General features: G+C 45.5%; 1 protein-coding gene across 1 annotated transcript in view; it reads right to left on the reverse strand.

The window, feature by feature from the left end:
• The window catches only part of Dnah8 (dynein axonemal heavy chain 8), a 220,937-nt gene that overhangs the window by 32,461 nt on the left and 172,894 nt on the right, over window positions 1-15,582 (reverse strand). Inside the window, exons 85-87 of the mRNA XM_087898351.1 lie at window positions 11,858-11,974; window positions 9,034-9,135; window positions 1,448-1,608 (exon numbers count right to left, since the gene is read on the reverse strand). Of these exons, the coding sequence (XP_087754477.1) occupies window positions 1,448-1,608; window positions 9,034-9,135; window positions 11,858-11,974 (380 nt within the window). The remainder of the gene's footprint in view (window positions 1-1,447; window positions 1,609-9,033; window positions 9,136-11,857; window positions 11,975-15,582) is intronic.

Below are 15,582 nucleotides of genomic sequence, written 5' to 3' on the forward strand. Positions count from 1 at the left end.
AGCTGAGCTGGAAAGAGGGATATGCGGAGGGAGGGAACAGAGGTCTGGGTTGTGTGTATCCGGGCACCTTTGACCTTGACCCAAGATGAGGCAGGACTACAGAACAGAGCAGAGGAGCTAGGTCATCTACCTCCCATTTCAAAGCCTCGGCTCAAGGGAAACCACCTCCTTGGGCCTCCCTCCCTCACTGTTCACACTCACACTGATCCCCACAGAAGCCCTTTTGATTGCTTCACTAGGCTTGCATTTCAGCTCACTGAACAGAGCTTCTCAGGGCAGCAGTTCAGAGGCAGCGCTGCAGAGGTATCTTGCTCTGTCACGGAGACTGAGATTTACCATTATTCATGGGTGGTAACAGCGTCTCTGGAGGGGCAAGAGCCAGATTAGAGGGTACAGAGGAGGGGAGCCCAGTGTGGGGCATGGGCCGTGTCTGGGTGGGGGGAGAATGCACTTGATGTAAGGGTACTGGAAGTGGGAAGTGCCCGTGTGTGATGAAGGAGTTATTAAAATTACAGCCATGGCTCAGGGACAGGGAGAAGGGCAAGCAGGCCCCTCTCTCTAGCAAGGAATCTTCTTCAGGTGGGCCACAGAGGCCACACCTTACAAAGGAATGACTCAGCTGGAGCTGAGTCAGCAGGTGGGGCGGGGTGATCCTTTTTGATAGAGGGCTCTCCAAAGAGAAACTTCATCTGGAGGGTGAGTCAAAGAAGGTGCTTGGGATTGGCAGGCATTGCTACGGCTTTGTGGGATCAGGGACATCACACTGGGCTCTGGGGTACGCGCCCATGAGAAGCTCAGGACCAGAAGGTTGCAGGTGAGCATGCATGAGACGAGATGGTTCATCATAGAGAGGGTCAGACAGGACTCTAACTGCATTTGCCCTTCCATATGTGTTTGTTTGTGGGTATGTGCATATGAGTGCAGCTGCCCGAGAAGGCCGGAAGGGGGAGTCAGACACCCTGGAGTTACAGAGGGTTGTGAGCCACTGGACATAGGGGCTGGGAACCGAACTTGAGTCCTCTATAAGACAGGCAAGTGCTTTTAACCACTGAGTCATCTCTCTAGTCCCAAGTGGTATGTTTGAATGGATATTTGGAGAAATAGATAAGGAGCAGGGAGACGACTATCAATGGAGAGCATCGATTTAAATAAAACTGTAACTGGTTTCATGACAGGACAGAGAAGTAATCAACGCATAAATTACAGCTTTCGAGTTGCCATAAACACCAGGCCATCGGGATTTAGTGAGGGAGGGCAGGCTGAGTTGTGACAGGGTTGTAATTGGAAGACAGGCAACAACACTATTTTTCACAGGAAAATAAAAAGAAAGGAAAGGAGAGAGATTAACAGAGAAAATGAAATGCATAGTCTTTGCCGGGCTGAGTTACAAATGACACCTTCAAATTTAAAAAAAAAAAAAAAAGAAAAAAAAGTGCCCAGAACTCACGTGATGTCAGCATTAGGGTGGAGCCCAAAGACTTCTGGGTTATCTAGAGATGGCAGAGACTGAATGTACTCAAAATATTGGTCCAAGGTTTTGCACACGGGGATTTTATATCCGGTGTAAAAACAGAATGAGGGCTCAAACATCTTCTCACTGAACCAGACCTATATGGGAGAGAGAAAAATAAAAGAAAATTGATGAAGATTAGAAGAAGAGGCTTATTTCCATTTTAATAGGCTCTCTCTCTCTCTCTCTCTCTCTCTCTCTCTGTGTGTGTGTGTGTGTGTGTGTGTGTGTGTGTGTGTGTCTTTACTATTGGTTTTGAAAGCATCTTAACAAAACTATCAGTGGAATAATAATCACATATAGGAAGGAAAGAGATAATCTACAAAAGAGAGGCCTTAAGTTAGTCAGAGGAACAGATCCCAGGATGAAGGCTTGGGTCCACCGCACATTTGATATCGAACAAAGGGCCGCACCAAGGGGCCAGATGACATGCAGCCACAGAAGCCAAGTGAACCTTAGCCCTGTGCTTTCCCATTGCACAGAAACAATTAGGCAAGACTCTGGCTGGCACCCAAGAGGAGATCCAAGCAGAGCACTGAGGGTGAGGCATGGCCGGAACTGGGCTCAGTGGCCTGGCACTTGCTTAGCTTGAAGGAAGCCCTGAGTTCGCTACTCAGTACTGAAAAAAACAAAAACAAAAACAGTGGAGGGAGTGAAATGGGATGTGACTCAGTTGGCTGAGTCCTCGATTAGCATGCACACAGCCCTGGGTTCCATCTCCAGCACGGTTTACACCCGGCATGGCAGTGTACTTCTGTAATCCCAGTACTTGGGAGGTAGAGTCAGGAGGGTCGGAAGTTCAAGGCCATGCTGAACTATGTGCTAAGTTCACATCGTAGTAAACAGGAGTATTTTGGTTACCTCTGGTCCACCTGCAGCCATGAGGGCCCCTGAGTATCTCCCTAGGCAAGACTCTTCTTTGGGGCTATGTCTACACGGTTTCACTCACAGATGCTAAGCACCAACCATGCAGCCACAAAAACTTCCCAGCACCTGCCCTCCCACCCAGAGCTTCCTTTGTTAATTAAGTTCTGTCCCTGGGCACCAGAAGCAAATGCAGCCGCTGCCCAGCCTCCATTGTTGCTAGCCTGAAGGCACCCTTTTCTCGTCCCATATGAATTGATTGATTATCTGCAACAAAACGGTGAGAGAACAAATATACACTTGGTGTGAACAGACTTCTTTTGAGAAGGTGGGAAAAAGAGATGTTGAATGCCTGAACTGGTTTGAGGTGACAACTTTGGTACCTAAGAGGGTGATTTTCCTAGTAGGGAGGGAAGTGGCAGGACAAGAACGGAAGCAAGGTGAGGGTGGAGGAGACCGGGCTGTGCCTTGCCCATTCAAGCCCACTGTTTCTGGCAGTGTCCCTCCATCGCTCTTTGTGGCTCTTTTTTAGATCCGGTGATTATTCTGAAATACTGTGTCCCGGTTTTCTCTATGGCTCTATTTGCTTCAGCTCCACTCTATTCAACCCCTGCCTGCGTGGTACAGAGCTCGGAACCAGAACAGAACGCAAAGGAGAGAGACACACAGTCCTTTCACTCAAGGATCTTGTGACCTGGTGGAGGGACAAGCCAGTTATGAAACAACAACCTTCCTAATACGAGGTGCGCTGAGGCAAGAGCCAGAAGGGCACAAAAACAAGCAAAGGGCACAGAGGGCTTAAGGCAGGAGGGAGGATGGCCAGGTGGATGCGGGCAAGGGTTTAGCAGGGACGAGTTTTGAAGACAAGTCTCCAAGGAGAGGACTGTTGTTGTTGTTGTTATTGTTACTGTTTTTATTTGTTTGTTTGTCTAGAGCACTTAGGACTTGGGTGAGTGGCTGGGGGCACACCAGTGATTACCAGGTGCCAAAGTGTGAGATGCATTGGCAGAAGCCATGAAGGCTAGAGTAGAGAAAATACTGAGGGGAGGGAGAAGAGAGGGAAAGAGAGGAGAGTTCTCTGATGGATGACTGGACGTGGGGCAGCGAGCAGAGTTTAATCCAAGAGTTGGGGAGCGATTTCAAGTTATTAAAGAAGGTAGCACTGTAGGTACGGTCATCACGAAGACAAATGAGCTCTTCAGTGACGTGGGTGACTTAAGTCGCAGGAACATATCCCGGGATGAAGGCTGTGGGTCCATGGTACATTTGTTATCAAACAAAGGACTGCACCGAGGGGCCAGACGACATGCAGCCACAGAGGCAAAGTGAATCTTAGCCCTGTGCTTTCCCATTGCTTTCTTTATGTACACTCAAGTATGCGGATTTGACACACCCATATCGGATTTGAAACACCCATATCGCCGAGGTTCACCAGGTACAGAGACTATGCAGAGGTTACTAATACATGTTATACAAAATATGAGATCTACATGGAATTATTCTGCTGTAGTCTCTCTCTTGTTGTTGCTGTCATAATGAAATACCCTGACCAAAAGTAACTTATGGAAGAAAGGGTTTGTTTTGGCTTACGGTTCCAAAGAGGGACAGAGTCCATGACGGTGGTGGAGAAGGCATGGTAGAAGGGCATGAGGCTGGGATGGTCGTCAGGAAACAGAGAGATCACACTTCATCCATACACAGGAAGCAGGAAGAGAGGGGTGTGGAGGCAGAGAGCAAGAAGTGTGGTCAGGTAATAAACCCTCCAAGCCCACCCCAGTGATGAACTTCTGCTAGCAAAGTTGTGTCTTCTAAAGGTCTCAAAACCAAGTAGCATCATTTCCTGGGGACATGGGACATTTCTCATGCAAACTATCATTTGGGCAGGTACAAAGGAAAACGGCTGCTATAATCGGGGTCTAGACTGACCACAGTCCATGAAACCACTGGGAAGTGGCGGGGCCTTTAAAAGATATGGTCTACAAGAGCTAGTTCCAGGACAGGCTCCAAAGCTACAGAGAAACCCTGCCTGGGGTGGGGGGGGGGTGAGATGTGGCTTCCTAGGAGAGCTATGTGACCTGTGCTACTGAGGGGCATCCGGGACAAGTTTGAGCCTAACAGAGGAAGAAGAGAAAGGAATTAGAAAAAGATGGAAGGGAAGAACAAGAGACAGTAAGAGACAGAAGGAGGGTGGAAACCAGAATGGGGAAGGCAGAGAGCAGTCTTGAGAGACTAAGGAGGGAGGCTGGCACAGAGGGCAGAGGTCAGAGAACTGCAGATTCGGAGGCCTCAAATGCAGAGGGCTGTCAATCAGGGATCCAAGTGTGGGACAGCCGAATAATACCCTGAGGAGAGAGCTCAGAGGAGCTAGGAATAGGTGGAGCAGAAGCCGTGATCACTGGGGAGTAACCACTGCATTGGGGGCAGGAAAGGGAACTTTGTGTGCAGATCACCAAGTCTTACATGGCTGAGACACAGCTCCAATGTGTTTCGCAGGTCAGCCCACACTTGGGGAGGCAGAATCTTGGGAGGGGAGAGGGCTGGGGTCTAACTTAGTCCTCTATGGCCCTGGGTGTCCTCCGTCAGGGTGTGGACAAGTGGCTGGAGGAAAAGTGGGCTGGGTTAGCAGAAACTGTCCCCTACTTGAGCTCCTGGATCGGTCATCTACCTGCTCAGGTGTCATGGTGGCTCTCAGCTACGCCTGGAGCTGAGCTCTGCAAAGAGCAGAGAGGGCGCCACAACACTCTCTTGCCACCAACCAAATGCCCCAGTCATCTGTAGGTAAGGCAGGTCCCACAATGCAAAGACAAAATAAGGAAGGGAGGTGGCTACAAAGGGACTTTTCTTGATCTTGAAGTTTAAGATAGTGCAGGCTTTTTATAAAAGCTCTTATGTGCTGACATTTTTTTAATAGGCCTAATTTTCAGGGTGTGTTCTGACGTCAATAAGCACTCAATCCACTGGATTCCATCTTAGATGTTAGACCCCTCTGTCCCGAGACTGCACGTCACTCACCGTCAACCACGCATGTGAGCATATTCAGAGGGCTGCAGAGGACAGTTGGAGAGCAGAAACATGTGACTCTTTCCAAGGGGCTCGCGATCCAGAGTGGATGGTGGAGGATATCTTTTAGGGTCTCATTTCTCTTCCCTCGCTCTCCTAGACAGCTACAAACAACTTATCGTCCCTCTCTAAGCATCTTAAAATTTCTTGCTGTCACCCTATAGCTGAGACCCTCACTTCTTACTCACTCTGAATGAAGACAAAGTCAGAGGAAAATATTCTCATCCTCCCCCATTATACCTAGCCGTCCCTTACATCTGCACTCACAGCTGCCCCAAGGAAAGCCTTCCTTCTACCAGGTGGGGGGTGGGGGGACGTGAGGACAGCAAGCAAACCGACAGGCACATGTATGCATGGATCAATACAGGGATTGTTTGCAAAATCCATTAAAGCGAACAATACAGGTGTGGGATAAACACAGGGAGCCCAAATACCTCACACAAATATGGACAATTTATGTCAGAAGGCCTAGAGTGAATTCCTATAAGGAGGGGCTGGGAACATAGCCCAGGGTTCAATTCTCAGCATGGAGTAGGGAACCCATGAGAATATATCATGTGATACATTCATGTTTTATACACTTAAAAATATTGTATAGAGGAACTGGAGATGTGGCTTGGTGGTTGGTGGTTAGGAGCACTTGCTACTCTTCCAGAGGACCCCAAATCACTTACCAACACCTATTTTACGAGGCTCACAACTGCTTGTAACTCTAGCTCCAAGGGATCTAGTGTACAAATGTCCCTAACCCCAGTTCCAGGAGATCTCATGCCCTCTTCCAGCCTCCTTGGTCACTGGATTCACATGCACAAACTCAAAACACACACACCACATAGTTAAAAGGAAAAAACAAGGAGCTGGAGAGATGGGTCAGTGGTAAAGCACTTGATGCTCCTGCAGAGTACCGTGATTTTGCTGCCAGTACCCACAGCATGGCTCATAACTGCCTTTAATGCCAGTTCCTGGGGATCCAACTCCCCAGCTCTCTTTTCTCACCTCCAAGGACTCCTGCACCACATGTGTGCCATAGAGGTGAGAAGAGGGCACCATGGCCCTTGGAACTGGAGTTAGGGACAGTTGTGAGCCACCATGTGGGTACTGGAAAATGAACCTGGGGCTTCTGCAAAAGCAACACATGCTCGTGACCACTGAGCCGTCTCTCCATCCCTTAATATATACATAATTTAAAAAATAAAACAGTAAATAGCAAATCCTTCCAACTTTAGATACTTTTACAATTATTCAAAAACAGTTAATTGACTAAGACATATTTTCCTTTGAATTTCAATCACAGAGTTAAGTTCTTCATATACCATATTTATTATTTTTACACATTAGTACCCTTTTTAGTTAGGTATTTCTCCATTCAACTCTGATAAACACCTACGGTCTCCTTCTATATTTAAATGTATTTAATGTATGTCCTGATATGTATTCCTCCCTGTGAAATATACATAGCTTACTTTATAGATCCCATTTTCTATTTCTTCCAGCTTCACTGAACAAATGTTTTACCATCTCTGCAGGCTGTCACATAGACCATTTCTTCTGGGTTTTACACCACCATCAGTAGCTTATCTCCTCCCCACCACCCCTGTGGATGCAGAAGCTGCCTCCTGACACCTCCAGCTATGCTATGGGTAGTATCTGTTCTGAGAACATATCTGGAACCTGTACTCAGCAGCAGAATTCCAGTCTGGACAGCGGTCACATCATGGAGCTGAGAAAAGATAAGAGCTGCTGGCTTGTGCCTCAAGAGGCTGAGCCACGGAAGCCACTGTGCCGAGTCATTACATCTCACTGCCTTAGGATGCTGTGAGGCACCATCTCATCCTCCATCAGGACCCAGGCACGCACTTCTCCAGCTCGCTGGAGCACTGGCTACTGTGTGGTACAGTACAGACCATTCCCAGAACTGCCCTGGCAGATGGGTGCTGTCTCAGCTCAGGTCATACATGGGAGAACATGGAAGGAATGGGAAACCTGAGCAGAAGGGTCCATGTCAGTCTCCTTCCAGAAAAGAACAGCCTATAGTAATCGCCTTCACCTCCCACACACAATGTCACCATGAACATTTTGGTACTTACACCAAATCTGTGTGTGTGCTGTGGGCCTTTCCTTGAACTGTTCTGACATCTATTTCTCTTGGGTACTTGTTTTTAGCCAGTGTCACCAGGCTGCACTCTGGAAGGTCTGTTCCTATTTAACTGGTGAGTACTGGTGTTCCTACCTTTATACATCCTTGTCAATACTTGGTATTTTCTATGTGCAACTTAAAGTGTCAAAACAATCAAAAAAATGGCTATCTGGTCTACCTCCAGTTCACCAAACTATCCCAGCAGTTTGTTGTGACTTTTTCTATCTTTTTTTCTTTTTCTTTTTTCCTTTTGTTGAATACAGATTCATCATTATATCCTGATCTCATACATTATATCCTGATTATAGCTTCCCCTCCTCTACTTCCCCTAGTTCTTCCCCACCTCCCCTACCCTCCAGACCCATTCTCTGTCTCTCATTAGAAAAGAACAGGCTTCTAAGAGACTTGTTGTGATTTTTAATTATATTATGCCAACAAGAAACAGAGGAAGATGAGGAGGGAGAGCAGGAAGAGGAGGAAAAGGAAGGGGAAGGAAGGGGAAGAGTAGAGGGAGAAATTTTGCTGAAGCAGAATTACTAACAGAGTTCCTAATATAAAGACTTTAATAACTGTAAATATTCACATATCTGATTTTTCCATAGGCAAATACACATTGTTTCTTTAATACATAAAAAGATTTAAGAAGAGTTTGTGTCCAGTGGTTGTTGATTTAAGATATTTATCCTTTGTGGTAAAGTCATTATTGTATATATCATATTCATATCATATAGAGGATATGAATAATATCCTCTAGAAAATACTTACTCCTGGGATCTATGTGGAGTTTACTGGGGAAAGACAGGAACCCCAGCGCCCCTTCCTTGCATTCTCAGTACTTTATTCTAGCAGAGAACACTGAAATTATAGCGCATTCCCTCAAGCTCTTATTGTCAGCCTTGGAGTCAAGTTGTGTCTTGCACTCAAGAGGAAGAGGCACAGAGAGATGGCCAGAGTTTTCTCGGAAGGTTCTGGAGAACTGAGACCATGAAGCAAGGGCAGTGGGAAGATGGGCATGAGACTCCTGGGGAGCCCTGTGGGATGACTGGTAGTTAGTTAACGCTGTACATGAGGGTAGTATGGTAGAAAGAAGGGGTTCTTGGCTAATACCATTCACAAGCATCCCCTCTTTATACTCCACCCCAAGATTCATCATGCCTATTGTAAACAAAAGGTGTTCCTCAGATGGAGAGATGGCTCAGGGGTAAAGGGTACTGGAGTGTGGTTCCAGCACACACACACACACACACACACACACACACACACACACACACACACACAAACTGTAACTCCAGCTCCGGGATATCTGATGCCCTCTTCTGGCCCTCACAGGTACCCGTGCTCACACGCACATAGCCGCACACAGCCACATGCACATGTACATAATTAAAACCGAAACACATCTTTTCAAAGGAAAACACCGTGAACTTTATCTCCACACGTTTTCCTCCCAAATTTGACTTACTCTGGCAAAGCAGTTAAGTAGTCGTTTGTCAAAGTCGTCCGTCACTCTGCCTCCATACTGTACTTCTCCAATCATGTACCGGACTGTACTCCACGATACCCCCTGTGGTAGGAAGAAGGGAGGATTATCCATTAGCCTGAGTGTAGTGAGAACACTCAGGGCCTAGCACTATAGGAAAGTTCTGGAAAAGGGAATGTCAGTTTGGTTGTTGTCCTAGTTAACATTCTGTCAACTTGACCCAGGCTAGAAGCACTAATGGGGAAAAAGTCTCAATTGTCTTTACGGAGATGATCTGTGGGCATTTCTAAGATGGACCACTGTGGGTGGTGCTATTCCCTACACAGGTATCCCTAGGCTGTGTGAGGAAGCCAGCTACACATAAGTCAAGTGAGTGAGCTAGCAAGCAATGTTACACCATGGTTCCAGCCTCCATGTTCCTGCCCTGACATCCCTCAATGATGAACAGTGACCTGCAAGCATAAACCAAGCAAGCCTCCCCAGGTCGCTTCCAGGAAGAGCGTTTTATCACAGCAGCTGAATGAAGCTCAAATTGCTGCATTGGAAATTATTCTTTATCTCATAGGAATAACTCACTACCATGTGGCTGGAACCACTCCAACTTGTTCACCAAAGAAAAATCTACAGTATTAAGCACTGGAAGAGAAGGTGACTGCAGATTATATCAAATAGAAAAATAAGACAGTATTTGCCTCGCTGTGATTGTAATCACCTGCAACACGCATTACAGGAAATGCCACGCTGTTACAGAGGGGTGGGGAGAGACGCCTAATGAGGAAAGAAACAAGATCAAGGAAGGGGCGCTTTAATGTTCTTGCCTAGCGATAGATTTTTCCAGAATCCGTAAGAGAACAAACAGGAAAGTATTTATTCCTGAGACTTTTCCACAATGCAATCCTGTGCTGTCTCGTTCTATAAGCTAAAGCCGCATTGATGTAGTCATTAATTTCTTAGCAATCTTATACTAGCAATATAATTCTGCTATTCATAGTTTTTTTTAAAAAAAAAACTCAATGTATTAGAGTAAAGGAAAAGTGTGGATGCTTACGGATTTTGGATTCTTATTTTTATTTACTTATTGGTTAAACCTCTATTTTTCAGCTTGGGTGCCTTTCAAAGCAACCATTTCAAGGCAGCTATGATTTGTACATGCTGACATGATAAATAACTGCAGAATACGAACCCATACAATATCATTTTTCATCATGCTGCCACAGTCTTAATTTACTGTCCTTTTGTCACTTCAGGAGAAAACGACAGTTTGGTTCCAACTCTGTCCACCCCAGGTGAGCATTCCTCATGGCTCACTGGAATCCTGACGTCACCTCAGTGTCTATAGTAACCTGGCAGTCCTACTGTGGGCAGGAAGAGGGGGACAGAGCAAAAGTGGTCTCTATGGAACCTCTGCTATGCACTGTGCACTGTGTTTTCATAAAAATGCTAATTCTGTTCCTCAGAGACCAAGACTTCATGGAGGAGGAAACGGGCTGAAAGTCTCACCGACTTACCTACGATCCTGAAAAAGAAGATTCCCAACCCTTCGCAGCCTGTGAGCAGAGAGGCAACCAGGCTTGCACTCCCAGCTCTGTGACCTCGAGGAAGTCACCCATCCGTTAAAGGGGAATAATGGTGGCACCTTCTTTGTCAGCATCATGATGATATAGGCAAACATGCTTACAGAAGCACCATGGAGACTGGGAAGTCTACACTTTGATGACTAGTAACCATTACTAGAAGTAACTACTGGAGATGATGTATGGCTCAGTGGTAGAGAAACTGTCTGGCATGTACAAGGCTGTAAGTTCAATCCCCAAGACTTCCAAAAAGTTTTTTAGTTGCTATTTATATACTTGAACTTGAAAATTAAGAAATGAGCTAGGTTCTTGAAGCTCAGTATGTTCATGAAGCTCAGAACTTGGGGCCCAGCCTGAAGACCCAAGTTCCAACCCCAGAACTCACAAGCTAAAAAGAGGGAACCGGCTCCTGAAATTGTCCTCTGGTCTGTATATGTGTGCCATGGTGCACGGATGCCTGAACTCATGCATGTACATAACACACACACACACACACACACACACACACACAATACAACAACAAATAAGCAAATAAACTAAGAAAAGAAAAGACTTCATGGTTGGGAACCCCGTTCAATGACGCAGCATTGTTGAGTGTATATGATGCCCTGGACTCAATCTCCAGTACCAGAAAATACGGAAAGAGGTGGGAGGCTGGAGAGATGGCTCTGCTGTTACAAGCACTTGATGCTCTTGCAGAGAATGCAGATTTGATTCCCAGCACCCGCATGGTGGCCCAACCATCTCTAACTCCAGGTCCAGGGGACCCAATGTCCTCTTCATGCTTCCAAGGACACTGCACACACATGGCACACTACATACACACTTGAATACACACACACATAAGTAAATACATAAAGAAATCTTTTTTAATGGTGAAGGGGGACTTGAGACAAAAAGAACTCCCTTATTGGCTAGCAGGAAGAAGGTCAAAGAAGGCAGGCCCGACTGACATCACCCCACTTCGCGTGGGGCCCTCTGGGGCCCAGGAGTGGCATTAGGGACACGATTGCATTTTTGAAGCACATTATACCGGCAGGCGCCTTCAGGGGAGGGGAACAAAATGTGAGTGTGTGGGTTAGGGGAGGAGAGAGTTGAGTGGGTCAGCCGATTAGAATACCTGTCCCTCTGAAAGACGGTCTCAGGGAGACCTCAGCTAGTTCACCCCATGTCATGGGCTGTCATGAAAACCTAGAAAATAAACAGACAAAAAGACCAACGATTCCACTCACCTTTTTAATATCACACTCATCGAGGTGGTTCTGAATGAACTGAACACTGGCCGAGAAGTCAGCAGAATTGAATTCATAGGGAATATTCCATCCCAAGGGACCAAATTTTCGCCGCTCCTTAAAAAGAGCAAAGTAAGTTAGTGTCAATCGAATTTTTTTCCTTAGTGATTTATTTATTTTTATTTTATTTGCATTGCTATTTTGCCTGCATGTATGTCTGTGTGAGGGAGTCGGTTCCCTGGTATGGGAGCTACAGATAGGTCTGAGTTGCTAAACGTGCTTCCCACCACTGAGCCAAACACTGTGTGCAGTTGGATCCTGTTTGTGGAACTGGGGAGTCAAACTTGAGGCCTTCGGGCATGAGAAGCAATCATTGTACCACTGAACTACAGCCCCTGCCAATTCCCCCATTACTGCTAGTGTAATAAAGTCTAATAAAAACAGAAGTTTCAATATTAAGGTAAGTTGATGCTGTGTGAAAAGAACAGTATGGGGTGGGCAAGGTGGCTCAGTGGGAAAAGATGCTGTCGACAGGCTGGTGACCTGAGTGGGGAACAGGCAGTTCCCCCACAGCAACTGCACTCACCTGACTTTGTGAGTGTACACAAACACACACACACACACACACACACACACACACACACACACGCATTTGAACAATAAAAATACAAATAAAAAATTAAAGGATAGTGCACAGTTGGGTGAAGTGGTCCCAGCACTTGGGAGACTAAAACAGGAGGGTTGTAACTTCAAGGTCAGCCTGGGCTACATAGCAAGACCCTGTCTCAAAACAAAAATAAAAATAAGCAATATGTATAGTTTGAGATATATGAACCATTAAATATTACTTAAGGACTATAACTAATGATTTACAAACACATTTCCAAATATTTGTCAAGTTGTAGTTATTAGAGTTTGAGTTTTTTTGTTGTTGCTGTTTTGTTTTTCTGAAGTCTAGCACGTTGTCATGGTGGCACAGTCTATATTCTAGCTGGAAACAGTAAGAATCAGAAGTTCACGGTCATCCTCAGCTACATAATGAGCTCAAGGGCAGCCTGGGCTACATGAGACCTGTCTCAAACAAAGAAAAACGTGTCTAGGTCTCCACTAATAACTCCTCCAGGAACTGCAGGAGATTCTTAATGAACGCCTACTGGATCTGTTGATATTCTAAGTCAGCCTGTTGAGAGTCTGGAAAGTCAAATGTAAGGGCTGAGATCTTTCAGGTTGAAGAACTAGAGCATTTATGAACATGACCCCCTGCTAGCTTCACTCTGTAATTTTTCCATCTCGGGTTTTGAAAACTAAGACTTTCTATTGTATACATGACACAGCTGTCTTAAAGTTCTCACTCCGCCTTCACACCACCGTCGCTGACTGACTGAGTGAGCCCTGGAAGACACCTATGAAACCATGGCTGTTCAAAGAGGCCAAATTGCCCGTGAAGAATCAGACTGGCCCCAGCTCAAGGATGGAGTTGCTCTGATATTCTACCGAGTGCTACGTTCTCTCTGTGTGTCTGTCTATGTTCGTGTGGATGAGGGTGCATGTCTGGAGGTCAAAGACAACCTCGGGAAGGCTGTCTACCTCCTTAGAGATAGGCCTTTCCTTGACCCAGAGATCACCAATTTGTCTAGATTGGCTGACTAACAAGCCCTAGGGATATTCCTGTCTCCACCTCCCCAGAGTTGCAATTACAAGCACATGCCCTCATACCTACAACTTTACCATGAGTCCTAGGGATCAAACCCAGATCTTCAAACTTACAAAGTAAGAACTTTATTGACTGAGCCAGCTCCACCCCCAGAGCCTGGGAGGCCATTTAGAAGGCATATAGATGGTATTCCTAGTGACTCCATGTCTGGTAAACCCAGAAAGTCATACAGATGAATCCAGTTTCGATATCAGCTGCCCCTGTCGGGCACATTGGACCTCTAAGGAGAGTCCCTCCGGTACATCATCTGGAGTCCCAGTACCAGTGTCTAGATTAAGAATCTACATGGACAGCAATTCTGCTTCTCTGAATACACACTAACTCTTCTTCCTCTCTGTTGCCTTCTCCAACACTTGTGAGGGTACACATGCACACACACATACCCTCTGAAGTCTTCATAAGCTATTTCTTCTTACTCTTGCTCATCCAAGCCTCACTTACTGCAAAATCCCACCTTTTAAAGAAATGTTAGCAAGGAGAAAACCATGGACAAGTTACAAAAGAAATTCTGCAAGCCAGATGGTTTTAGTCACTGACTTTCAAGGTATGCTTTTAAAACATTAATAAAATCATTAGTATTAATTTAGACCCAGTTGCTCTGACCCATGAGAAAAGACAAAGGACAGAAAACAAAGAAATTCAGAGCCCTCTCAAAAACGGGAAGGTGTGCCCATTATTTCTTGACCTGACTTCTTGGCTTAGGTTGTCTTGTTAATGTGACTCCCGCCCCCATCACTTCACTGATTGATTAAAGGAGGACAACCAGCCTAAGAAAAAGAGTTTCTGCACAGGAAAAAACATCGTTAGAGCAAAGGAAAAAAACATCATTAGAGCAAGCAGACAGACTACAGAATGGGGGAAAGCTTTTGCTAGCTATACTTCAGAAAGGTTAGAATATAGGATATATAAAGAACTACAAAACTCAAACACCAAAAAATCCTGCCAGTTAATAAATGGACCATTAAAATAAACAGACAGATCTCAAAAGAAGAAACACAAATGGCTAATGCGTATTTTAGAAGGGTTCAACATCACTAGCCCTCAGGGCAATACAAATTAAAACTATTTGGAGATTCCATCTCCCCCAGTTAGAGTGGTGATTGGTCAGGAGACAGACAGCAAACACTGGTGAGGATGTAGGGGAAGAGGAACTCGTTCTTGCTGTTAGTGGGAGTACAGACTAATGAAGCCATTGTGGAAACCAGCATGGAGGGACTTGACAAGTTAAAACTAGCACTATCCTCTGACCAAGCCATACCACTCCTGGGCATCACCTCAAGGACCCTGCATCCTATGGTAGAGACCTGAACCTCCATGTTTGCTGCTGCTCTCCTGGCAACAGCAAGTAAGTGGAGGCAGCACAGATGCCCATCAGCAGATGATGGACACGGGAAAGTGTGGCGTATACATGACTGGGTTTTATTCGGCCTTCAAGAAAAAAGGAAATCCTAAAGTATTCAAGAAAACAAGTGAACCTGGGAAGTTGACTGTTAAGTCATGTACCTTAGACTCAGAAAGGCAAATATTACATATTTTCTCATGTATATATACAGATCCTAGCTTTTGTTTACATGTACACATATATACATACAAACATAAATACTATATGTTTATATGTATGAGGGTGTGAGTGTGTTTATATCGGCTATGAAACTCAAAAGGGGAGACACAAGAGAGGATAAAGAGGTATTGAAGAAGGGGTTGGGGAAGAACAGGAAAGGAATGGAGTCACTGGGGATAGAAGGATACAAGGGGGCAGGGAGATGAGGAAGGGTGGGGAGAAATCACTAAAAACCAAATTTGTTTGAAAAATGCCACCAAGAAGCCCAGTACTTTGTATGCTAATTAGATAGTTTTTTTAAGTTGACCAGACAACCCCAGGAATTTGTACTGAGTTAAAGACTTCTTTCTGTAATTAATACTAGCAAGACATGCACCCTTGAGAACTTCAAAGCACCATGTCTCATCTTGTTTCCAGGGAATGTGACAGGGACCGGAGGGCATGGGGTTG

Source organism: Myodes glareolus, chromosome 18 (genome assembly GCF_982192425.1).
Source record: "Myodes glareolus chromosome 18, mMyoGla1.1, whole genome shotgun sequence".
Classification (NCBI taxonomy): Eukaryota; Metazoa; Chordata; class Mammalia; order Rodentia; family Cricetidae; genus Myodes; species Myodes glareolus.